The following is a 25,635-nucleotide window of genomic DNA, read 5'->3' on the forward strand; positions in this document are numbered from 1 at the left end:
TTATGTACAAAATCAAAAAACCTCAAGTTGGATTTTAAAAGCAAATCATAGCTGGATACCAGTGGCTAACACCTATAATCCCGGCTACTACTCAGGAGACTTAGATAATGATTTGAAGCCAGCCCAAGCAGACTCTTATTTCCAATTAGTCTACAAAAGTGCTAGAAGTGGGATCTGTAGCTAGCTATGCTATCCTTGAGCAAAGAAACTAAGTGACAGGGCCCAGGTCCTGAGTTCAAGCCCTAGAACCAACACACACACACACACACACACACACACAATTTAATTACACCTGTCACTTTACCTTAGTGTTTGCAATATCTAAGAAAAAATGTCTTTTGTTAATAATTTCTTACATTTATGTGCACTTTTTCTCTCTCTCCCTTTCTCTCTGTTGGCTCTTATTCATATGGGTCTTAAAATCAAATTACATAGCTAATAATCTGTATAGACTTTTAAATTCTAAATAAGATTTTCTATATTGGAATATTAAATATAAAGTCAATTATTCATGGTAATTAAAATACATAGCCTATATCACTAGACACTTCAGTGCAGAAATAGTAACAGAAACTAAGGCCAAGAAAAACTATTTCCCAGCTAGGCACCAATGTCTCATGCTACTGAGAAGACTGAGATCCGAGGAGCACAGTTCAAGACCAGCCTGGGCAGAAAAATCCATGAGACTCTTCTCTCCAATAAACTACTCAGGAAAAGCCAGAAGTAGCACTGTAGTTCAAGTGGCAAAGCACTAGCCTTGAGCATAAAGAAGTTCAAGGACAGTACCCAGGCTGAGTTTAAGCCCCAGGACTGGCAAAAAAATTAATTAATTAAATAAATAAAAAACTATTTCCCATCGAACTTTACCTAGATATAAATTAAATACAGTTTCCTTGTCTCTTTTGATCCTATATTTTCAGTTATCAGTTTTGAGTGCTTATTACATGCTAGACATTATGCTACACATCCTTAAAACTTCCTCATTCAAACTATATTTGATGTTATTCTTCCCAATTTATAGTACAAGTATGTATAAGTTGATAGCGTTCATCTTTAACAATTTAGCAACTTAAGACACAAAAAAGCAAAATGAGCATGGCAAAGGACATTGCTAGCAAGATCAATAGAAAGCCCACAGATTGGGAGAAGATCAGACAAGGGTCTTATATCTAAAATATACCTGGAACTCCAAAAATTAAGTCTCCCAACAACAAATCTTCAAAGAAACAACTGCCCAATAAATAAGTGGGCTAAAGACTTAAAGAGAAACTTCTCTGAAGAGGAAAGAAGGATGGCCAATAGACACATGAAGACATGCTCAACCTCCCTAGCCATAAAACAAATGCCAATCAAAACAACATTGAGATACCACCTCATCCCAGTTAGAATGGCTATAATCAAGAACTCTAATAACAACAGATGCTGAAGGGGATGTGGACAAAAGGGAACCTTACTGCATTGTTGGTGGGAGTATAAACTTGTTCAATCACTTTGGAAAGCAGTATGGAGGTTCCTCAAAAGACTCCACATAGAGCTCCCCTATGACCCAGCAATCCCACTTTTGGGCATTTACCCAAATGTTCACAAACAAGACCACACTAAAGCTACCAGCACGACTATGTTTATTGCAGCCTTATTTACCATAGCTAAGATATGGAACCAACCCAGATGCCACTCAGTAGATGAATGGACCAAGAAAAGGTGGTATATATACACAATGGAATTCTATGCCTCCATCAGAAAGAAGGACATTGCCCCATTTGTTAAGAAATGGAAAGACTTGGAAAAAATTATATTAAGTGAAGTAAGTCAGGCCCAAAGAAACATAGGTCCCATGGTTTCCCTTCTTTGCAATTACTAGTATATGTCTGAGACAAGCAGAAATGGTCAGATAAGTTGATGTTAGGCAAAATGAACACCAAGGTAAGGATTCAAATGTTTTTTTTCTTTCTTGCAATTGTTTCTAACATATTTATAAGATAATTTTTTGTTGCTTTGTATGTCCCTCCCCCACAGTATAACTCCTGTTTTCACTGTATTTAATGTTGGTATAAGTTGTGAAGGGGAAGAGAAAAAACAAGTTATTTAAATGGGGATACAGGTGGACCCATTGCATCAATGAGATATAGAAGATGTTATGTCGAAAAATGAACTTTACAACTTCGGTGGGAGGTGGAGGCGAGATGGGAAGGGATGGGAAGGGGAAACAAAGGAGGAGGCAACAATGCTGGATAAGAAATGTACTGAGTACCTTGCCCATGTATTTGTAACCTCTCTGTACAGTATTTTCACGATAAATAAATAAATAAATCAGAAAAAAATGGCTTGCTGAAGGACACATTGCTATTAAGGAGCTAATATCCTAGGTATAAAAAACAAGAAAACTCAGAGTTCAAGCTAATATCCTAGGTATAAAAAACAAGAAAACTCAGAGTTCAAGCCCCACGGCCGACAAAAAAAAAAAAAACAAGAAAACTGGTCAGAAGAACCAAGGTCAAGTTTTGTTCAAGATTATGAATTAAACATGAGTTTTTCTACCTCCTTCCTCCATATACCACTGTTGTGAGAGTAGTAAAATACAAGAGGAGGCCTAAGAATGTGAGAGTAGTTAAGTACAAGGGGAGGCCTGAGAATGTAGGTAGTTCAGTAGTAGAGTACCTACTACCTACCTAGCATGCACAAGGTCTTGCGTTGGATTATCAGCACCACATGCACACATACAATAATAATAATAGTAACAGCAACAACATAATGAGGAAAACTAGTAAACCATAGAGCTGGCAAAATTCTCCAGAATCATGCTGATGATAAGTTAGATTGGTAGCAGTTAAGCTCATGACTTGTTCAAAAGGCTGTAGCAGAGGTTGAAACTGCTCACCCAGAAAGATTCCAAGCTCAAAGTCCACAGGCATAAGAGTGGGAGTGGAAACTGAGGCAGGCATCGAGGTCATAAATTAAAGGATTTCTGACTGAACGACAACATTAGCTGGCTCATCTCTTCCCTTGTATGGACTGATGGCATTCATTCCCATGCAAAACACCAAAGAATTGTTGAAAAGATATCCCTGAAATGAGTTGAAGCTCCTATTATGATAGTTTTCCAGTGTTCTCCCAGAATAAATAGCTAAGCCAGGCAGAGACTGCCAACTTGCCAACTTCCTTCTTAAGCATCCTCAAGTGAATGAAGCCTGGCAGTCCAGGGAGAAATCTACTCAGGAAAAACCCATCTGTCACAAGAATTCACACCAACTATATAAATTAACTTAGTCCCCAGTCATAAAACGAGTAGCTAACAAAGGATTGCATTTAAAGAAAAGTGGTAGTATAAAGGAAAAGAATAGACAGGTACAACCAAACAACTGAACCTGGAACAAACAGCAAGAATTCAGCAAACCAAAAGAGAATTTATAGGTATTTTTTAAATTAATATCCTCAAAGAGATTTAAAGAAAATAAACATGCAGTTACAAAAAGAAATAATATGAGAACAAGAAAGAGTTTATGAGCTTTAAAAAAAGATAGTCACTGGCCAGGCACTAGTGCCTCAGGCCTGTTTTCCTAGCTACTCATTAGGCTGAAATCTGAGGATCACAGTTCGAAGCCAACCCTGGCAGAAAAGTCTTTGAGAGTCTTATCTCCAGTAAACTACTAAGAAAAAGTCAAAAGTGGCACTGTGGCTCAAGTGGTAGAGTGCTAGCCTTGAGCACAAAGAGGGTCAGCGACAGTGCCCAGACCCTGAGTTCAAGCCTGGATAGTCACTGGATGCAAGTGGCTCATGCCTGTAATCTTAGCTATTCAGGAAGTTGAGCTTGAAGGGCTGTAATTCAAAGTCAGCTCAGGAAGAGAAGTCCATGAGAGTTTTATCTCCTAACCACGTGGGAAAAAAGGCTAGAAATGAAGCTGTGGCTCAAGTGGTAGAGCACTACTTTACTTGAACCAAAAAAGGGATAACACCAGGCCTTGAGTTCAAGTCCCAGGACCTGCACAAAAGAAAAAAAAAAGTCAAATGAAAACTAGTTCAACCAGAAAGTAAGAACATTTTCCAGAAAATAAATTAAAAACAGAGAAAAAAAGATGGAAACTGAAGAAAAGAAATACAAAGAAGGTTGAATGGCCAACTGTAGGAATTCTAGTCAGAGAAAAATGGGATAATAGAAAAAAACTTCTAAGTAATCACCAAAGATTTTTTAAATGAAAGTCTAAAAGACTCTACTAAGTACAGAGGAGATGAATTTTTTAAAATCATGTCTAAGAACATCTTTATGAATATTTAGAACCCCAAGGAAAAAGAAAAGATCTTAAAAGTTGTCATGAAGTAAAATGAAAAGATTATCTACAAAGGTATAATAAATAAGTTTAGCATCAGAGTTTTTCGTAAGAACAGTAAATGCTAAAAGCAATATAACTTTTTTTTAATCCTGCAGGCAACATAACTTTATATTTCTGGCTTCTGACAATCAATCACTCATGAAGACAGACATTTTCAGACATGAAAAGACTTACAGATTTTCCCATTGCACATCTTCTGAAAAAAGTACTTCAGAATGTGTACTACAGTGTACAAATCATGAGATTCTAAAACAAACATCACTAATAAAAATATGAATTTTCTTTAACAAATGGAAAAATTGTTTTAAGAAATTAGATGGCCTTAGAAATATATGAATCATGTGATTTCTTTTGTTTTGTTAATATGAAAAACAAGACCAATTAGCAACCTACGAGGTGGGAGGAATATTAAAAAGTCTTGATATAGACATAAACTAAATTTAACAAAGTTTTAATCAAGTGATCTAAAAAAAAATCCTCTGGAAATTTAAAACACACTTTAATGGCAAAGATTCAACTACTGAAAGTTCACTTCTTAGGGACAACTGGCCAACAAATCACAAATTTATTTTTACCATAATTATAAAACATTAATGTTTCCATCTTTAATTATGTAAAATATTTTGTATATGTAATAAGAATAGAAAAACAAAAGGATGTAAAATATCATCTAAAGTTTATAGTAAAACAGCACAAAAATGTTAAATGAAAATAGCTACTAAAACAACAGAAACCACAGAGAAATGACCAAAAAATGAAGAAGCTAAATTCCACATTTGTCTTGCTACAGAAGCTAATGATGATTTTTCTATTAATGGCGCCCACAATTAGAAACATTCCTACCTATACGTCTTTTCCCTGTCAAGCAGAGTTTATCTCCAAATTCATGTTCCTAATGTTTACAGCCCTTGTACTGCCTCTCCCAATCTCACTTCTGGGCCTGTGCCTCTGATTGACCTCAGCACCTTGTCTCATAAAAGGCAACCAAGTGTATGTCAGGAAATGACAAGCAAGCCTACCAGTCACTGGCTTCAAAGAGATCAGGGACCTGCAGGTTGTCGTGGCAGAGGCAGCCATCCTGGTAAAAAGAGGAAATGTCCTGCTATATGTTTACTTACTTTGCCTCTCCTTTTGTTCGCTTGCTGTTTGTGTCTGAGAAGTGTTTCACTTTACCCAGAGACAAGCTTGGAAGCAACAAAAGCAATAACCTGATTTTTTTTTTGGTAAGAAATTCTAGATTTTCAACTTTCACCTCCCTTGTATTTCCCAATATAACCATTCACATTCAAGAATGGTGCAACTAGAAATAGCTTATTCTTTGACTAATATCTGTTCAGAGAAACTGAAAAGGCCAAACTCCCAGAGCTAAAGCAGCCACTAGGTAAGAATGCCAAGGCTGAAAAGAGGAGGGGAAAAAGAGAACCAGTCAATAAACCCAGAACTGTACACTAAAACCATCCAAAGAAACAGATGAGAACATTCACAGTTTATGTTACTAAAGTAGAGCTTTTAAGCACTTAATATGTTTCTACATTACCACAACACTTTAATCATTTTTCAAGCACTTTCTCTATACCTTACTCTCATCTTGTGCCATTTACCCACATCTCATTACATTCCAGCAATATTTGCTTCCTTTCTGTGCCAAGCACACTAGAAGCTCATTCCTGTCTAAAGGCTTTTCCTCTTGCTGTTCCAATATGGAAGATTGCCTCTGCTTGTCAAAACTATCTCCTTCTCATCCTTCATTTCTCTGCTCAAGGTCACCTCTTCAAAGAAACCTTCACTCTCCTGAACACTCTGCTAAATGCATCCTATTCTGCACTCAGCCATTCTCCACCATATTATCCTATCTAATGTCCATATAGTAAGGGGGTTGTGGATGCAACAAGTTATGTACCTGACTATAACCAGGTGCTTCTATTTCCTTGTAGCACTTGATCCTATCAAGAATTATTATTTTAGGGGCTGGGAAGGTGGCTCAGTGGTAGAGCACTTGCCTTGCATGCCTGAGGCCCTGGGTTCGATTCCTCAGCACCACATAAGCACCACATAAGAAAAAAGCTGGAAGTGGCGCTGTGGCTCAAGTGGTAGAGCACTAGCCTTGAGCTGAAGAGCTGAGGGACAGCGTCCAGGCCCAGAGTTCAGGCCTCACGACCGGAACAAAAAAATAAAGAATTATTATTTTAGGCCAGGAATGGTGGCTCACACTTTTAGTATCATCTGCTCTCAGGTGGCAGATATCAGGAGACTCACAATTTGAAGCCAGTCTAATCAAGAAGTTATACCCTGCTTCAGTCAATAAACTGGGAATTGTGGCATGCATCAATAGTCCCCGCTCTCTGGGGGGCTGTATGTTTGCAACTCTGGGTCAGAGGCCAGCTCCAGGCACAAAAGCAAGACTCTACCTGAGAAAAAACTAAAGCAAATCAGGGCTGGATATGTGACTCAACTGGTAGAGCACTAGGCCCTGGATTCAAACTATATGTTTTTCTTTGGTTTGGAGTATTTATCCTTCCCCCCCCCCCCATACCGATAAAAAAAAGTCAGTGAGATCATGGATGTTGTCTGTCATGTTCTACCATAGCACCTGTAGCCCAATTTGAGGTACATGTAATTAGATGCTATAATCTTTAAAACAATTACACATTCCAGAAGTGTTATCCTCTTTACTCATTACATCAATAAAGGGGATGCATTTATAGATGAGGAAATTGAACAAAAGAGAGTTAGTTAGGCCTATAACTTCCCTGTGTCACAGAATAAGTAAAAATGGAGACTTTAAAAACCTAGGTCTCTAATCCCCAAAGCCCTCCTCCCAGACACTCTTCCATATTGCCTCCCTGAGATGAGTGTGGCCCTTGCACAAGACACTGAAGACAGACAGTTATAAAACACAGTTCTTCAACTCCTGCTATGCTTATAACTGCTTGAGGAACCATGCATTTACATGAAGAGACAAAAACAGAAGCATATTGCCTACATGAGCTGCCCTGGTTTAACATCAAGAAAACAAAGAAGAGCCAATGATAAAGGGAAGAAGAATCAGGAATACACAGTTCAGTACTTTCTCCTTCTGAGGCTTACCTGTGAGTTCCCTGTTTTTGTAAACGTTGTCATACTGATAGTGTCATTCAAAAGATTAGAATACTTCAGATTGGCCAGAACCAAATTTTTTCAGTGACTAAAGCTGAAGTCACTAAACAATTTTGAATTTTTGAAATATTGTAAATTGAATTATATGCGTTTTTTTCTTTAAAATTTATTTTTATTTTAAAGGTGATGTACAGAGGGTTATAGTTACATAAGTCAGGTGTACATTTCTTTTTGACCAGTTTCACCCCCTCCCTTATTTTTTCCCAGATTTTCCCCTCCCAACTGCCCACCCCCATAAGTTGAATAGTTCATATTCAACATAGTGTCTAGTGAGTATCACTGCTGAATTGGTTCACCCTCTGTTAAGTGAAGTAAGCCAGGCCCAAAGAAACATAGGTCCCATGGTTTCCCTTATTTGCAATAACTAGTATATGTCTGAGACAAGCAGAAACGATCAGATAAGTTGATGTTAGGCAAGAACCCCAAGATAAGGACTCAAATGGTTTTTCTTGCTTGCTATTGTTTCTAACATATTTATAAGATGATTTCTTTGTTGCTTTGTATGTCCCTCCCCCACAGTATAACCCGTTTTCACTGTATTTGATGTTGGTATAAGTTGTGGAGGGGAAGGGAAAAAACAAATTGTTTAAATAGGGATACAGGTGGACCCATTGCAACAATGAGATGTACATGATGTTAAGTCGAAAAACAAACTTTATAACTTTACAACTTTGGTGGGGGGGAAGGGGCTGGTAAGGGGAAACAAAGGAGGAGGCTACAATGCTTGATAAGAAATGGACTCATTATCTTGCTCATGTAATTGTAACCCCTCTGTACAATATTTTCACAATAAAAAAAGAAAAAAATTATTTCTCATGAAGTCCATGGATTCATTATTTGAATTTAGCTTCACATCCCAAAGACTCAATAGGAATTATATATGTTTTGTTTTAGTCGGTCATGGGGCTTGAACTCTGGGCCTGGGTGCTGTCACTCAGCTCTTCAGCTCAAGGTGAGTGCTCTACCGCTTGAACCACACCACCACTTCCGGTTTTCTAGTGGTTTATTGGAGATAAGAGTCTCATGGACTTTCCTGCCTGGGCTGGCTTTGAACCGCAATCCTCAGATCTCAGCCTCCTGAGTAGCTAAGATTACAGGCGTGAGCCACCAGCGCCCAGCATTATATGTGTTTTAACCTTATCAAATACTATTTATTTTTTTCAAACTTTGTGTTTAAGGAGCAGCTACTGAATTTTAAAGATGTTGTTTTAAGATAGACTCATGACCCTACCTCCATTATTGTCCCATTCACAAGAACTGAGGGACTAAGAATACCTTATCAGACTCTTCATGTGGTCCTGCCCATACAGATTTATACTCAGTCAGTAACTAGCACAAATTAAACTTTATTTGGTTACTCTGTGTCTTTTTATTTGCACCTGTTATTCAACTGCAATTTTACTATAACCATGGCTAGTACAAGTGATGGTTACTATTTCCTGGAGTCTTTCAACAAAACTACTTCTCAGTCAATAGCTATAACAGCCTTCTCAAATGTTTGCCTTACTCAGAAAAATCACAATCTTTATTTTTTTTTCCATGAGCCAGCTTGGATCAAATTCTTCATTGCCTCTCATTTCTCCATAATTAACACTGTGTACAAGCAGCAAATGCCTGTCCCCTCACTCCCTACCTCTTGTGATTTTATGATTATGGATGGGCAGTGAAAGTCCTCATCAGTTTGCACCAAAGTAATGTGTTTTGTGAGGCCTAAACATTCATATCCATCCTATGGTCATGGTTTTTGCAAACTCTCTTCTAACTTAACAGGCTTCTAATCATCAGTTAAATATGTATACTAAGGTCTTAAATAATATCTACACAAATAAAATACTTTGGTCATTCTAGAAAATTCATTTCTATTAATAAGTTCAAATTCCTAACAAATTAGAGTGGAATAAGTAGTTAAAGTGACATAAAGTACTTAAATATATGCATATATATATATAAGAATATTATGGTCCTTTTCATGATATAACCCTGGATTAGTCTAACAATTATTATTATATTGTGAAATAAAGTTCTGAAGTGCAAGCACAGTCAACTGTAGTGATAAAATCCCCAGGAATTGAATTTCTCAAATTGAATATCTCCTGGGGAAGAGTAGTTCAGGTTTTTTTGTTTGTTTGTGTTTTTGTCAGTGGTGGGGCTTGAACTCTGGGCCTGGGCGCTGTCCTTGTGCTCTTCAGCTCAAGGCAAGCACTCTACCACTTCAGCTACAGCGCCACTTCTGGTTTTCTAGTGGTTTATTGGAGATCAGAGTCTCACAGACCTTTCTGGCCAGGCTGGCTTTGAACCATGATCCTCAGATCTCACCCTCCTGAATAGCTAGGATTACAGGAGTGAGACACCGGTGCCTGGCTAGTAGTTCAGTTTTATATAAACATAAAGTGGCTCCATGGTAAGGAGAGCTTTATGAAAAAGTAAAATGATATAACACAACATCATAAATTAGTTATTGTTTTTTCATCTGCTCATTCATCACTATTAGCTCCCTTCCCCTCTCTTTCCTCCCTATTCCTCTATAGACTCCACTCCTTTCTCTGTTCCCCTAGATACTCCAACACACACACACACACACACACACACACACACACACACACACACACACAAATTTCCTTTTAGAAGTCACCTCTTAATGGAAAATGCTAATTATAAAACAGTTAACTGTATTTAGTGAAATAATACTTAGCAACAAATTACACCAATAATCTTGTAGATGTTCTTTCTGAGCCCTAATGACATGTAAATATAAATTAGTTAATACTTCCAATAATCCATCAGATGGTACAGGCTTTTATTCATTCTTGAGTTCTGTATGTAAGTAGAAATATGATCTGAAAAACTAATAAATATGCATATATGTATGTGTGCATAAACATGCACACAAGTTACGTACACATACACAAACATGAAGAATCCTTGAAATAAGGACACCCTCTAAATAGCATGTTTTACGTTATGTCACATATGTTCATCTACATGAGTGGCTTACAAAGCCAGCGCCCTGTCCCATACAAGCAGGGATATTTAAAAGTATTTATAGGTATGGTCATCCATGTGTGCTTGCAACTGGTAGCCAACAGGTAGATAAAGAGGTGCTATTAATGCCCCAAAATGAATGTATCAGCCCACATTACAAAGGATCATTTGCTCAAAGTGTTAATGGTATCATCTAAGGCACCAAATAACAGGGAAACTAAATTCTTCATTCTATTCCAAACCACAAATTGGAAAAAAATGTTCATCACTACTATAATTCTGTTTAAATCTCATTGACCAAAACCAGTCATTGCTACACAAAATTTTACTTCCATCAAGAAACTTTTAATCACTTGAAAAAGAAGAGACACATATACCTCTTCATAAATGAGTCTATCAGTAGTCTTTTATTCCTACGGTTGTAGCTATTTTCCCATGATGGAAGTGAACTTGTCCAGATGTCATGGGAAAGAATTTCATAAGTCTTACCTAACTAAAATACAAGTTTCTGCAGTGTCTGGCTCAATATTTTAGGTATTTCATATGCACTAAAAAGAAAATGTGGTTATATGTTTTGTTAAAGTTTACATTTTTAATAAAATAATTATTAAGATAAATAGCAAGTCCAGTGCTGGTGGCTTACCCCTGGAATCCTACCTACTCAGGAGGCTGAGATCTGAGGATTGCACTTCGAAGCCAGCCTGGACAGGAAAGCCCATGAGACTTTTTTTTTTTTTTGGCGGTCACAGAACTTGAACTCTGAGCCTGGGCACTGTCTCTGAGCTCTTCAGCTCAAGACAAGCACTCTACCACATGAGTCACAACTCCACTTCCAGTTTTCTGGTGGTTTATTGGAGATGAGAGGCTGGTTTTGAACCACAATTCTCAGATCTCAGCCTCCTGAATAGCTAGGACTAAAGGCATGAGCCACCAGCACCAGGTTTAAGTTATATTTTTTAATGAGGAAAGTTACAACAGATATTATAATCAATAAAAATTAACCAAATCTCAATTAATTCGAAATCATAGTAATTATGTTTACCTATTTGCATGGGTGAGGAAAAGTGTGGGAGGGAAAGACAGAGAAGGAAAAGGGAGGAAAGGAGGGGAGAAATAAAAGACTCCACATAGAGCTCCCCTATGACCCAGCAATCCCACTTTTGGGCATTTACCCAAACGATCACAAACAAGGCCATACTAAGGCTACCAGCACAACTATGTTTATTGCAGCCTTATTTAGCATAGCTAAGATATGGAACCAACCCAGATGCCACTCAGTAGATGAATGGATCAAGAAAATGTGATGTGATGTGTGTGTGTGTGTGTGTGTGTGTGTGTGTGTGTGTGTGTGTGTGTGTGTGTAATGGAATGCTATGCCTCCATAAGAAAGAATACATTGCCCCATTTGTTAGGAAATGCAAAGTCTTGGAAAAAATTATATTAAGTGAAGTAAGCCAGGCCCAAAGAAACATAGGTCTTATGGTTTCCCTTATTTGCAATAACTAGTACATGTGTAGGACAAGCAAAAAAGGCCAAAAGCTGTATACATATGACCATATAAGATGATGTTAAGCAAAATGAACCCCAAGATAGAGACACAAATATCTTTTTTCTTGCTATTGTTTCTAACATATTTATAATGTACCATGTGATTTTTTGTTACTTTGTATGTTCCTCTGGCAGGATATAATCCCTAGTTTCACTGTATTTGATGTCAGTGCCCTGCATCTTGTATATAAGCTTCTCTAATTCAGGATGGGAAGAGAAAAAACAAAATACTTAAATAAAGATACAGATTGACCCATTGTAACAATGAGATGTACAAAACACTATGTTGAAAACGAACTTTACAACTTCAGGTTTGGGGAGGCGGGTACTTGTGGAGGTAGGAGGGAAGGGATGGTAGGGGGAAAACAAAGGAGGAGGCAACAATGCTCAATAGGAAATGTACTCATTACCTTGTTCATGTAACTGTAACCCCTCTGTACAGCGCTTTTACAATAAAAAAATGTACCAAAAAAACTTAGGCAACCACACTGTTACCTAGTAAAATTAATTTTCCTGGTATGAGGTTAAATCACATACAAGCTCATAAATACTACCTACACTGAAGGTGCTTAAACTAGATGTATCCAACTAGATGCATTCTGGGATTGTTTTGAGACACTGTCATATTCGTAGGTATAAACAATAAATTCAGTCATAACTTCTACACTAGTATACTACAGTATAGTATAGTACTACTATATTAAAGCTAGTACAGCTTTAGCATTGAAGGAGGAAGGAAGGAAGGAAGGAAGGAAGGAAGGAAGGAAGGAAGGAAGGAAGGAAGGAAGGAAGGAAGGAAGGAAGGGAAAAGTACTGAAAGATCTTTTACCAAGAAGATTAAAACTTCTAAATTAAAGAGTGTTACATGGAGTAGCACTCTTCTTAAATGTTTTTTGTTTGTTTTGTGTCTTGGTTCTGGGGCTTGAACTGAGGGCCTGGGCACTGTCCTTGAGCTTTTTTGCTCAAGGCTAGCAGTCTACCACTTGAGCCATAACTCTACTCTGGCTTCCTTGTGGTTAATTTGAAAGAAGAGTCTCAAGGACTTTCCTGCCCACACTTGCTTTAAACCTCAAGCCTCAGATCTCAGCCTCCTGAGTAGCTAGGATTATAGTCATTGGCCACAGACAACCGGCCACACCTAAATGTTTTTATAGACCTTTATTTTTCCTATAGGAAGACTTACAATGAGTAAATCTCTAACCAGAGTGGAAATTGCATACAGAAATAAATTGTTAAGGAAAAATGAAGAGCAGATAAGGCTGAAAGATCAGCAAAATAAACCTCACCAATGTATGTGACGTTGATGTGCTGGGAAAGAGCTTAATAACACTGCTGGCTTTAAATTCTCTGAAACACAGCCCTAGTGCCAGTGAATTGTCTATTTGCACATAATAACCATCAAGCTGCCTAAGTTGTAAACACCTTAGAGCACTGTATTGGTGATTCTGCATTAAAAAAAAAAATCCTTCAAATGCCAACCAGAATTAAAGAGAGAAAAAAGTTCAAGCCCTGATGTTGCAGTACTAATGAACTACAAAATAACAACAACATACTTCATGGTATCCCAGTATTCTAAAATATGCAATGTTTGCTCGGGTTAATTGCATTCTGAAGTCTGAATAAAAAGCCTTAAAACCTGAACAGTGTATAACAAACAGTTGCCCTTCTGAAGTTGAAAACCATTCGGTTTATTAAGAAGTTGAAGCCATAAAGTTAGTGTCGTGAAGACACAAATTCCTTCTCTAGAGGGTAAGCATATTCTCTTATAATTCAGTTAGCAATCTTGGAAGTCCCGCTTCTGCTTTCAAATGCATATTCTAGAACATGGCAAGAAAATCTTGTGTCACTGGCACACCAAAATAAATAGTTCTTTCTGAAATTTTAAAGCTAATTATAGAGGCAAATTGAAAATAGAACATTTTTAAGAGTAAGTAAGAAACTCTAAAATGTCCAAACATTGATTATCTTAGGGGAAATTACAGATTTATATTGAGGTCCTTGGTTTAGAAATCTGTGAAACAATTCCATATTGACTTAAATACACTTGTGGGAGGGAATGTTTTAAGAACTGGAAACTCATAACATACTTATAGTTATTTTGAAATGGAGTTCTCATTTCCATTAGCTTATATGGTTAACTCTGTTTACATGGATTGAACTTTCTGTAAATACTCTGTGAGAGAATTACTACCATGACAAAACCAAACACCACATGGGACATTCTCCTCTCATCAATATCACTTTTCAGGATCCTGGAGTCACATGGATCAGACCTGTTCTCAAAGTTTCCTGTTGTTCACTCGGCCAGGCCACTTGAGAATTCTTAGTACAGAGGTATTGGGTTTGTAGACGAGCAAGCCTGTACCACGTTGTAATTATGAAGAAGCAGACATCTGGACATGAAAGTTGAACTTTTAACTCAAGACTGTCATGTTTCTCACAATTCAGGACACTTAAAAACAGTAAAGATGTATCACCTATTTGGGATAAATAGATTAACTCTAGTCAATGTTGTCTTCCATTTTTATTTTTATTTTTTTGGTGCCAGTCCCAGGGCTTGAACTCAGAGTCTGGACTCTGTCTCTAAGCTTCATTTTGCTCAAGGCTAATACTCAACCACTTGAGGTACAGCACCACTTCTGGCTTTTTCTGAGTAGTTAATTGGAAATAAGAGTCTCCTAGACTTTCCTGCCTCACTGGCTTCAAAATGTTATCCTCAGATCTCAGCCTCCTGAGTAGCTAGGACTACAGACATGAGCCACCAGCCTCTATTTTTAATTTGTTTTAAGTGGAACAGAATTAGATAATTAAGAAAGCAGCATATGGTAACAGGAAAATTACACAAACCTCAGACAGATGATATACATTTAATTTGGGCTCACCAACTTACCAGTGTCGTCTTTGGTAGGTTGCTCCATTCATCTGAAAGCAATTAAGCATTCTAAGCATGGAACTTATAAGTAAACATGCAATTTTTATAGCAGGTGCTCAATAAGTATTGAACAAATTCCTTCAGCTATTTGAGACAGTGTCCTCAACTGCAAAGTGACATGAAACCAAATGAATCCCAGAGTTCTGCTCAGTTTGTCAAAAAAAAAAAAAAAGAAGTGATTTCCAAAGGAACTCAGGTTCATTCCAACTCCACAACACTTACATATCTTTGGGGGGTGGGGGGGGGGAAGGGGTGGCGCGCTGGTCCTGGTCCTAGGGCTTGAACTCTTAGTCTGGGTGCTGTCCCTGAGCTCCTTTTGCTCAGGGCTAGCATTCTACTACTTGAGGCATAGCGCCACTTCTAGTTTTTTTGGTGATTAATTGGAGATAAGAGTCTCACAGACTTTCCTGTCCAGGCTGGCTTCAAACCTTAATTCTGAGATCTTAGCTTCCTGAATAGCTACAATTACAAGCATGAGACACTGGCATCCAGCTTAAAGCATCTTTTATCCATCTGAGGCAATGAACACTTCCAGCTGCCGCCAGAAAAAGGGGATCCAACTCTGTAGAACTTTAAATACCACAAAGAAAAAAGTTAATACAAAAACCAAAGAACTCTTTTCTTAAGTAAAACACTACAAGGACATCACAAATCTAAAGTCACAAGTAAAAATGTTTCGTTTGTTTTGTCGGTTGTAGGGCTTGAACTCTGGGCCTGGGCGCTGTCCCTCAGCTCTTCAGCTCAAGGTGAGCGCTCTACCACTTGAGCCACGGTGCCACTTCTGGTCTTCTGGTGGTTAATTGGAGATAAGAGTCTCACAGACATTCCTGACCAGGCTGGTTTTGAACCATGATCCTCAGACCTCAGCCTCCTGAGTAGGTAGGATTACAAGCATGAGCCACCGGCACCTGGCTTCAATTTATATTTTCTAAAAATAAAATACAATGTAATTAAATTAAATTCTTGAATCTTATAAGATCCAGGAATATGTTAATTGATCTTCAGCAAGAATTTCAGCTACATACAACTTTGGTGGGGGGGGGGGTGGTATATGGGAAGGGATAGGAAGGGGAAACAAAGGAGGAAGCAACAATGCTTGATAAGAAATGTACTCATTATCTTGCCCATGTAATTGTAACTCCTCTGTACAGTATTTTCATAATAAATTTTTTTAAAAAAATTTTAGCTACAAAGTTTTGCCTCCATTTTTCTTCCATAAGTAAATCATTATCAGTGGATTTTTCATTACACATGAGTCTTTTTGAAAATAACACTCTACATGTTTAAAATCATTACTAGAGCTTCAAAGCATGCTTTTAAAAATTATTTCAGATTTACCCTGATACTATACCTATCCAACATTATTTATCTATATAATTTTTTTCTGGTCCTGGGGCTTGAACTCAGGGTCTGGGCACTGTCTCTGAGTCTCACTCTACCACTTGAGCCACAGCACCACTTATGGCTTTTTCTGAGTAGTTTATTAGAGATAAGAGTCTCACAGATTTTCCTGCCCAGGCTGGAATCAAACCACGATCATCAGGTCTCAGCCTCCTGAGTAACGAGTATTACAGGCCTGAGCCACCAGCGCCCAGCTCTATATGCATTAGGTTACACATATTAGACAATAAAGCATTAACCACAAAACTTTCATAAGTGTGAAGAGACATAGAATGCCTGTTTAAATATCTCTAATGTGTGAATAATAATCTTTTATAAAAACTCAATGGCTGTGTTCTGTGGGCAGGTTTTTGTTGTAAAAGATACTGGAGAATACAATACACTCTGGTAATCCTAGCATTTGGGAGGCAGAGGTAGGAGGATCATGAGTTTGAGGGTAGTCTGGGCTACTTAGCAAGGCCCTGTCTCAAAAGGAACATGATATGTACCCAACATAGTTCATGTGCAGTGGTCCAGAAAGTATTACCTAGATGGATACTAAAGCATATTTCTAAACCAGAAGCAGAGGGCTGCTTTCCATTTATGTTGTTGCTACAGTTTTGATTTGTGATATTGGGATAACTCATTCACCTTTCTGGTTCAACTTCTTTAAGAAACAACAGGTGGAAACTCCTGATCCCTTTAAGGTTGCTTTGCTTCTAGAATGAGCATCTGTGCAGATTTTCTACACTATTTTTGAAGAGCATGGGACATGGGGCAAATGTGCTCTAGGAGCTCTTATCTTGTTGTTTGAAGAGCTCTTAAGATTAGCCAACTTCTGTGGAGAGCCAGCTACTAAATATCCTGGTTTTGTGCCTTGGCTGAAGAAAGCATTTAAACTAGCTCCATATTTAAGAACATGTAGGAGCCATGGAAGTCCTCCACAGCCTCAGACTCTGTGTCCTTGACCCTTCATCTTAGCTGGTGTAAGGCACTGGGTTTTTTTAGGTAACCTACTTTTTGGTCCTTAGAAAAACAATTGTGAAAATGAATGGTTTTCGTCTTCTTGGAAATGCATTCCTTTTTATTACATGTCAGCTACGTTGAATGAGACACCTTTAGGCCACCTTCACCAAATGTGGTTCATCATTACAAGATGAGGTGGGTTTCAATCCTAGCTCTATCATTTAACCACTGTGTAGTTCTGGGCAAGAAATTTAACCCCTCCATGCTTTAGACACCTGACTAAAATAAAACCAAATTCATAGGATTGTTATAAGAACTAAATAAGGCAGTGCTGTGAAGAGGCATAGAGCCTGACGTAGACTGAATGTGTAGAAAGACAAGAGTCAGGTTGGGGTGAAACAGAGAGAGAGACAGACAGACAGACAGACAGACAGACCCTCATGCTCCCTGAAAGACTCTTTAAAAGCTTTCTTTGCTGGCATCTGTTGGCTTCCTTTTGAGCAAGCACTGTGACAAAGATTCAAAGCTGGGCTCAGCTCTTGTAGGAGGAAATGAGATGATTCTGAAAGAAGGAATGTTGTTGTGGTTCGAGACATGATCTTTTTTTTTTTGGGGGGGGGGTCCAGTCATGGGCCTGAACTCTAGGCCTGGGCGCTGTCCCTCAGCTCTTCAGCTCAAGGCTAGCACTCTACAACTTGAGCCACAACGCCACTTCTGGCTTTTTTTTTTTCTGCTTATTTGGTGCTGAGGAATTGAACCCAGGGCCTCGTGCATGCAAGGCAAGCGCTCTACCACTGAGCCACCTTCCCTGAGACATGATCTTTAAAAGAATCATAAGGTCATACAGAGTCCAAGAAAGGGGCTTATTTTTCATGTATGCCTCCTCAAGTATTGTTAACATTAAAAGCTACAGAATTCATCATTGCATGATTCTCAGGAAGATTCAGTAACTTGATTGAAGCCACTCAGCAGTAACAGGCAGCACCAAGATGACTAAGCCTCTGACTTTCCCTCTTGATCACTCACTACTTGCTCTGATGATTTTCATCAGGTCACATCCTGATGGAAGCTGTGTCAGTGCAGAAACACCCACATGCAGTTTTCTCACTTCTTCCCAGGTCCCTCGAAGGGAAAGAGGCAACCTAGCCCCACCTCCAACACCTTCTTTCCAGAGCTTCCCATCGTGGGACTTAGGGAGAAGTCAGTTTATAGCCTTCTCCCAAACCTTGCTTGCATTTGTTCTTTTGGTGTGTGTGTGTGTGTGTGTGTGTGTGTGTGTGTGTGTGTGTGTGTGTGTGTGTGCCAGTCCTGCAGCTTGAACCTGAGTTCTGTCCCTGAGATTTTTTTTTATTCAGGTCTAGTGCTACTTGAACCATAACTCCAGCTTTTTGGTGGTTAAGCAGAGCTAAGCATCTCACAGCTTTGTTTGTCCAGGCTGGCTTTGAACTTCAATCCTCAGATCTTAGCAGCTACAGGCATGAGCCATTGCATCATTCCTAAAGGTTGCTTCCAGGAGCTCCTCACCTCAAAGGTCAAGCTCTTCTTAAGATAGAAGTTACCACCTGATAACTCCGAGTTATCACCTTCTCTCAAATGCCATACTGCACCTCCAAACAGGAACTATGGCACTGCTCATTTCCATTAGGACTGATTTCTTCCTCCCTGGGATAACTTTAGGTTCATTAATAAAGTATGGGAGCATAGAAAGGATTGACAAGGAACCCTGAGGTAAACCTAACCCAGGGAACAAGAGAATGAAGGAAAGAAGAGGGATGGGGAAGAGAGGGAGGCTGGATAGTAAGAACACACTGACCAAAATGCCAACTCTGGATCCTCCAGACAGCTCTGCTGCTGTGAGTGACTCATTGCTGAGTGGTCAGAAGCGCCCAGGGGATAGCACAGGTTTAATTATAAGCTCTGTAGCTGACTAACAGCAAACTGGTGCCCCAAACTACACAGGCAGGAAGCAGGCAGAGGCTACCCCGAAGTGGCAGCCACAAGGAACTCCGCTTTCCGCTTCTTCTCCAGCTCCCTTTTCTCCTGGCTTCTTACATTCAGCACTCCCGCCTGCTGTCTGTACCCCCAAGCTCCCCCAAGTTCAATGGTACCACTCCTCAGGGGACTTCCCTTCCTTCCCATACATTGGGGTGATGGGAAGCACCGAGAGGCTGCTGTGAGGTCTCTCGGCTCCGCCTTCCCTGGCCCTTTTGCAGGGAAACTGGTCATCTCAAGTGCCTGAAGCTGACAAACGCGGGGTGCTTTCACCCCTAAACACATGAGCCCGCTGGGGCCATCCTTCAGCCCAAGACCTTGATCTGAAAGTGGGAGAGAAAAGTGTCAGAGAGGGGCCAGCTGTGCGTTCTTCCCCCACCCTCACCCCGCACACGCACCCACCCTCGACACCACCGGAAGGGAGACTTAGGGGTTTGACTGTTTCCCCCTCTCCCTACCTGAACTCCGGGACCAGGTTAGGCTGCAAGCCATAGAAGGCGGCGGAGAGAGTCACCAGCCACCCTGGCTTGTAACTCCCGTTCTCGCACTCCAGGAACGGCGGAGACCACCTGACATGGCTCCTGTCTCCACCGATCGCGTCCCTGCGCCTCCAGCTCTGGCCCAGGCCCCTGGGCACCTGATTGGAGCCACCACGCCGGTGTAAGTGGGGCCTCCACTTGCGCCGAAGGCCGTGGAACCACTCGGTGTCCAGCGTGGCGTTGGCCAGGTGGTGTGCGGAGGAGGACAGGTCCTGGAGCAGGATGCGACTCTCGTCGCGCGTGGCCTGGAGGAAGACCTGCGGGGCGGGCGCGGACAGCGACTCGGTGCTGAAGGTGATGGCCGCCCGGGAGATGCTGGGCTCGCCCTCCAGGAGGCTGCGCACCAGCGCCTGGTACCACTCCAGGTCATCCTGCAAGTTCTGCTCCCGGGACTTATTGCTCTGCAGCATCATGTTGAGGAAGTTGGTGGCGTGTGTCAGCGTGTCCAGCGCCCCGTGCAGGGAGGGATGGGAGCTGGCTAGGGCCGGCGACTTCCCCGGCAGCCCCGCCAACTCATAGCGGCCGGAGCAGTTGGCTTGCTTCAGCTGCTGGGAGTCCCCGGTGTAGAGGTAAGAGGCCACGTCCACGGGCACCTCCTCGCTGAGTTTCTGCGCCAAGATGGTGCCATCCATGGAGCGGCTCCAGGGAGCCGAGGGGTCCGGGGCAGAGGCTCGAGCCGCCTGCTGCGCGTGCTGCCGGCCCCTCGGCGCCCGGTCCCGAGGCGCCTCGGGCCGTCCCGGAGCGTCCCGGCTGGCGCCGACAGCTCCCGATCCCAGGTGAGCGAGCAGGAGGCAAAGGAGTAAAGGACGAGCCATGGCGCCCATCCGGACCGCAGGGAGGAAAGGAGGGAAGCCCGGAGTCACTCGCAGATTGGTGGCGATCGCTGTGATCAGCAGGAAGACTTTCCCCCGGGGGGGACTCGGGCAGGGGGTGGAGGAGGAGGATGGTCTTCTCCCTTCTCCAGATGGCAGCCGGTCCAAAAGGACTTTCAAATAAGAATGTTTCCAGATCGGCCCAGCTGGCTAAGCCACGGTCACGGGCGACGCGATCACCTGTGGCAGTGCTGGCTGGCTGCACCCCGCTCCAGCCCGGGGCGGCCGGCGATTACGCACCCCGCAGCCCGGAGCGAACAGGTTCCATCCCCCGGGCGCTCGCCGCGGCTATAGTTAGCCTGCTTACGTCTTTGGGCTCGGCCGCTTCCAGCGCCGCTCTCATTGAGGTGTGTTCGAGAGCGGCTGCGGCTGCGGCTGCTGCTGCTGCTGCCACCTCGGCCGCCCCAGACGCCGCTCCATCACCGCGCGCCCGCCCGCGGCTGGTCGTTCCCGCCTCCGGCTCCGGCTCCGCCTCGACCCCCCTGCGCCCCGAGCGAGCGAGCGAGCGATCGAGAGAAGGAGAGGCTGGCCGCGCGCACTCGGACCCGCACGGCCAGCGCGGGAGCCGGTCCTTCCCGAGGCGCCAAGGAAGAGCTTCCTCTTAAGACGCGCGTCCCTCCGGAGTGGAGAGGGCCGGGCCAGGCAGCTGGTTAATTGGAGCCTTTAGGTTTGGCCACAAACCACACGCTGCCGCCTCACCCTGCTCTCGGGAGGAAACCAGTTTAAAGAGACAGCTTGGCCGCAACCAAACCCTGGCAGGGCGGCTACGACTCGTCCTGTTCCCTGTTTGGTCGGCGTCGCTGTCAATCAGCTGACTGCCATTTGTTGGGCTGGGGCGGGAGCTGTCCAGTGCTGAACCCAAGGCGGCCCGAAGGAGGAGGAAGAGGAGAAGTAGGGTGGGGAGGAGGAGGAGGAGGAGGGAGAAGAGGAGGAGGAAGAAGGATGGGGAAGAAGGAAAAGAGGAAGGTAGGGAAGAAGAAGGGAGAGGAGGGGGAGGAGAGGAAGGAAGAGAGAGGAGGAGGGTCGTTTCACCCACCCCTCTTGTGATGACTGGGAAGCCTGAAGGGATGGGCACGAGGGAGCGAAGTGTCAGAGCTTTGGGTGGCAAGGAAACTTGGAAGTACCGAGGTGGAGGGTGTTGACGTCCTGCATGCTTAGTTCAAGTAGCCTTTTCTTTTTCCTGGAAAAGAGGGAGAAGGGAGAAGTTGTCATTTCTGATTGAAATTGGAGGGGAGGGACATAGGAAGGAGATGTGTCCTCCTGAGCATCTGCTCATTTTTAAGCAAATTACCAAATCCTCTTCCTTGTTGTGGGTTTAAAAAAAAATGATTAAAACCTACTTGCTGAGGCTGGTCTTAGCTCTGAGAGAGTAATAGAGACATCTACCGGCTGAGTTTCAAGGGGGGAAATAATGTCATATATAAGACATCTCTTCTTAAGGACCAGGATGGAGAGGAACCTGTGAAATCGTGTGAGAATAATGTGGCAGAGAACCTGGCACAAGTTGTGGACTGTGAGAGAAAGAATGGAAAAGAATTGATCTGTTGAGTGAGAACAGAAGGTGATGACACAGAGTTCCTAGAATCAGTGGGTAAGAACGAAGAATTCTGGTTAGTCCTGCTTTAGGTTAGAATAACCCAGCAAACAAAAAGACCTCAATGAGTATGCCAAACCTCCTAAATTATTGGGTAATCTCATAACGCATTCCAATTGAAACTTGTTGAGCAATTAAAGAGTGTTTGTGTCATTCTGGAAATAAACTAATAGTAGAGTTGTATGCGCTTATACTTCATGGATGCATTTCCATTTTCAAATTCTCCAAGAAGGACACAAACAAAATTCACTTTAATCCCCAACTAACAAAAATGTCACATATGGCATTTGCAAGATGAAAGTGCTTATTTTAAGCACCATTTCATCTTCTCTATTGGTAACATATGTCTTGGCCTATTTTGTGTTGCTTTCATATTATACCTGATAATATACAAAAAAGAGGTTTGTTTAAGGCCTCTGGCTATTTGAGAACACCCGGATGACATGATATTTGGGAACATGTGGAAGAGGAAGAAATAAATTGCTTAGCAGAATAGGAAACAAAGAGACCCAGGAAGAACCAAACTGCTATTCTTACAATAACCAACTCTTACAGGAATGAATACAAGCCCATGAAACCTGACCCACTCTAAAGAGAATGCATTAATCCATTTAAAGGCCCCAAGAACTATTGGTTTCTACTAGTACTCAGTCCTTAAAGTCTCTACCACCTCAACACCACCTCCCTGAGCTCCCAGTGAATGAGCTTTTGAGAGACAAACCATACACAAGTTATCACAGTACCTAAGTAATGGAATGTGAACTCTAAAGAAGAAAAAAGAAAAGAAAACTCTACCTTGATCACTCTAGTATCTTGAGCACCCAGAACAAGCTTGGAAGGTTTTCACCAAGCATTTTCTAAATGAATGAATAAACTAGAAGATCATAAAGCTAAAGTTAATTATTTAAAATGTTTTCCTTATTCAAAAGGAGAGCTTAAATAAGGATACAGGTGGACCCGTTGCAGCAATGAGAAGTACAAGTTGTCATGTCAAAAACGAACTTTACAACTTTGGGGGGGGAGGGTTGGGGGGGGACGGGGAGAGGATGGAAAAGGATGGGAAGGGTAAACAAAGGAGGAGGCTACAATGCTCAATAAGAAATGTACTCATTATCTTGCCCATGTATTTGTAACCCCTCTGTACAGTATGTTCACAATAAAAAAAAAAAAGGAGAGCTTTTCCTCCTGTGCCAGTGATGGGAATTTTACAGCACATGGTCTCAAAGAGAGATATTCTGTAGCTAAGCAAAGAATAGTTATTAGATTTGTGGTTAGTTACAAGTAGCTTCCATGTTCATTTCCTACTTTTAGCTTCAATTTCGCTTTGTATGTATGCTCCTGAGCTAAGCAAAGGTCATTCCGGCCTAATCCTGGGTAGCAATCATTACAGAAGGAGTTTCTACTTGTTTAATTTACCAAAGTATACTCTATGATTTTCCATTTATTTAACTACACAAAGATACATATAATTCTCATCGATTGACTTTGTTAGAAGGCCTACATCACTGAGTAACAATTCTTCAAATGTTTCTAATATACAACTTGATTAGGGCAGGGTGCTGGTGTCTTATGCCTGTAATCTGGAGGAAGAGCTCTGAGGACAATGGTTCAAAACCAGCCCAGGCAAGAAAATCCATGAGACTTTTATCTCCAATTAAGCACCAAAATAGCCAGAAGTGGCACTGTGGCTCAAGTGATGGAGTATTAGCCTTGAACAAAAAGAGCTCAGGGACAGCCCTCACTCAGGCCTTGAAAAAGCCCCAGGACCAACACACTCAAACACACACATATAAACACACACAGAGAAACAACAATGAAACTGAAAAGGAAGCCTTTTCAGCATTGCTCAGCATAATCAGAAGACCTGTGTTTGGTCCCAGCATCATTTCAAAGCGCAATGCTTAACCTCTAGCAAGATGCTTAAAGTTTCTGTGTCTTAGAGTACAAACTACATCTGCACCTCAGGATTTAATAGTGAAACTGTATCAGAATAGTGCCTAAGCCACTGTCTGGTCCTTCTCCCACTGCATGTCTAACAACAACAACAAAAAAAAAAGCAGTGATTTGTGAGAAGATCTTGCAACTTCAGCATCTCCTTCAGTGGACCACCTTTACCCTACATTGCCAGACAATTAGGGTGAGCTAGAACAGCAGTGCCCAATAAAAACACATTGTGAGCCACACATGTGATTCATGTAAAACGTAAATATTCCAATAGCGTATTTTAAAAGTTTACCTGGAATATCAGACTGGTAGACTGGGGAGATAGAGGCAGGAGAATTTCAAGTTCCAGAGCAGCTTTGAGCTTCATTGTAGGATACTCATAAACAAAAAGAACCTAGGGATGTAGCTGAGTGGTAGAGCACTTGCCCAGCATGTTCAAGCCCTTGAGTTTGACCTCAGTATCATAAGGCAATTCCAATAAGCCCAAGCTCCTATGTAATAGGCAAAGTACTAAAAGGAAAACTATTTTATAAAATAATCGTGATAAGAAGCTGACATGAATATCCTCCTACCCAATAATTGCACAAATGTAATTTGTAGATGTAAATAAAATACCCTTGTGTATGACTCAAAATTAAGAACTCAATTGCACGTGTGACTGAAATTGAATGGTGGGACAAGGTCTGTGAAGTCTGTGGGCATTTCCATCACAACATGAAGAGTCAGTTTAGTTGCTTTAGAACATAGCTGTGTTGATGAAAAAGCAGTGGGTAAATGGGTGCTGAGTTTGGGGTTATCACTAGATGGTTGACTTACTATGATTTTGAAAAGGAAGACAAGATATTGGAATATCCTTAAGTAAAAGGAATTAAAGGCAATCCAAAACTTCTGAGATCTGATTGTATATGAGTAGTGTACGTGTAATCATTGTTTTTCCTCCAAAACAATTCAAGGCTGCTTTAAATCATTTTTACAAGCAAAGATTAGGATTGGAGGGTAGGGAGAAAGGACGGGCAATTAGGAGACCCAGTTCTATTGGTTCTGTCATTATCTATTATGTGATTCTGGACAATTTCCTCAACCTCTCTGAGTCCTTTTGCTTCATATGTAAGTTAAGAGTAGCACATCAGATGCATATGTAAAAGGGCACAATTGCAGCTGAGCGATGGATAATGGGTCCAGGTATATTTTCCAGGAATTCATTGTTCTCACGAGTCCTAGATTTACCAAGTAGATGTTATTTTTAAATAAAATAATGTTGAGATAAACAAAGCATTTACTGAGGTACACAAAGCAGCATGACCCCAACAAAAATTCCTGATAAAGCAAATAAAACTACAGAGGTGCAGCGCAATCTTTCAAAAGAATACAACATCAGAAATCTCCTACTTCTTGTTCTCAC

At 41.3% G+C, this 25,635-nt stretch overlaps 1 protein-coding gene across 1 annotated transcript in view; it reads right to left on the reverse strand.

Annotated features, from left to right (window-relative positions):
* Positions 1 to 20,647, reverse strand: part of Gpr158 (G protein-coupled receptor 158) — a 340,812-nt gene extending 320,165 nt beyond the window's left edge. The window contains exon 1 of the mRNA XM_042686137.1: positions 19,743 to 20,647. Within this exon, the coding sequence (XP_042542071.1) occupies positions 19,743 to 20,647 (905 nt within the window). The remainder of the gene's footprint in view (positions 1 to 19,742) is intronic.
* Positions 20,648 to 25,635: the final 4,988 nt, after the last annotated feature.

This window comes from Dipodomys spectabilis, unplaced genomic scaffold, assembly GCF_019054845.1.
Source record: "Dipodomys spectabilis isolate Male_0828 unplaced genomic scaffold, ASM1905484v1 ptg000096l, whole genome shotgun sequence".
Taxonomy (NCBI): Eukaryota; Metazoa; Chordata; class Mammalia; order Rodentia; family Heteromyidae; genus Dipodomys; species Dipodomys spectabilis.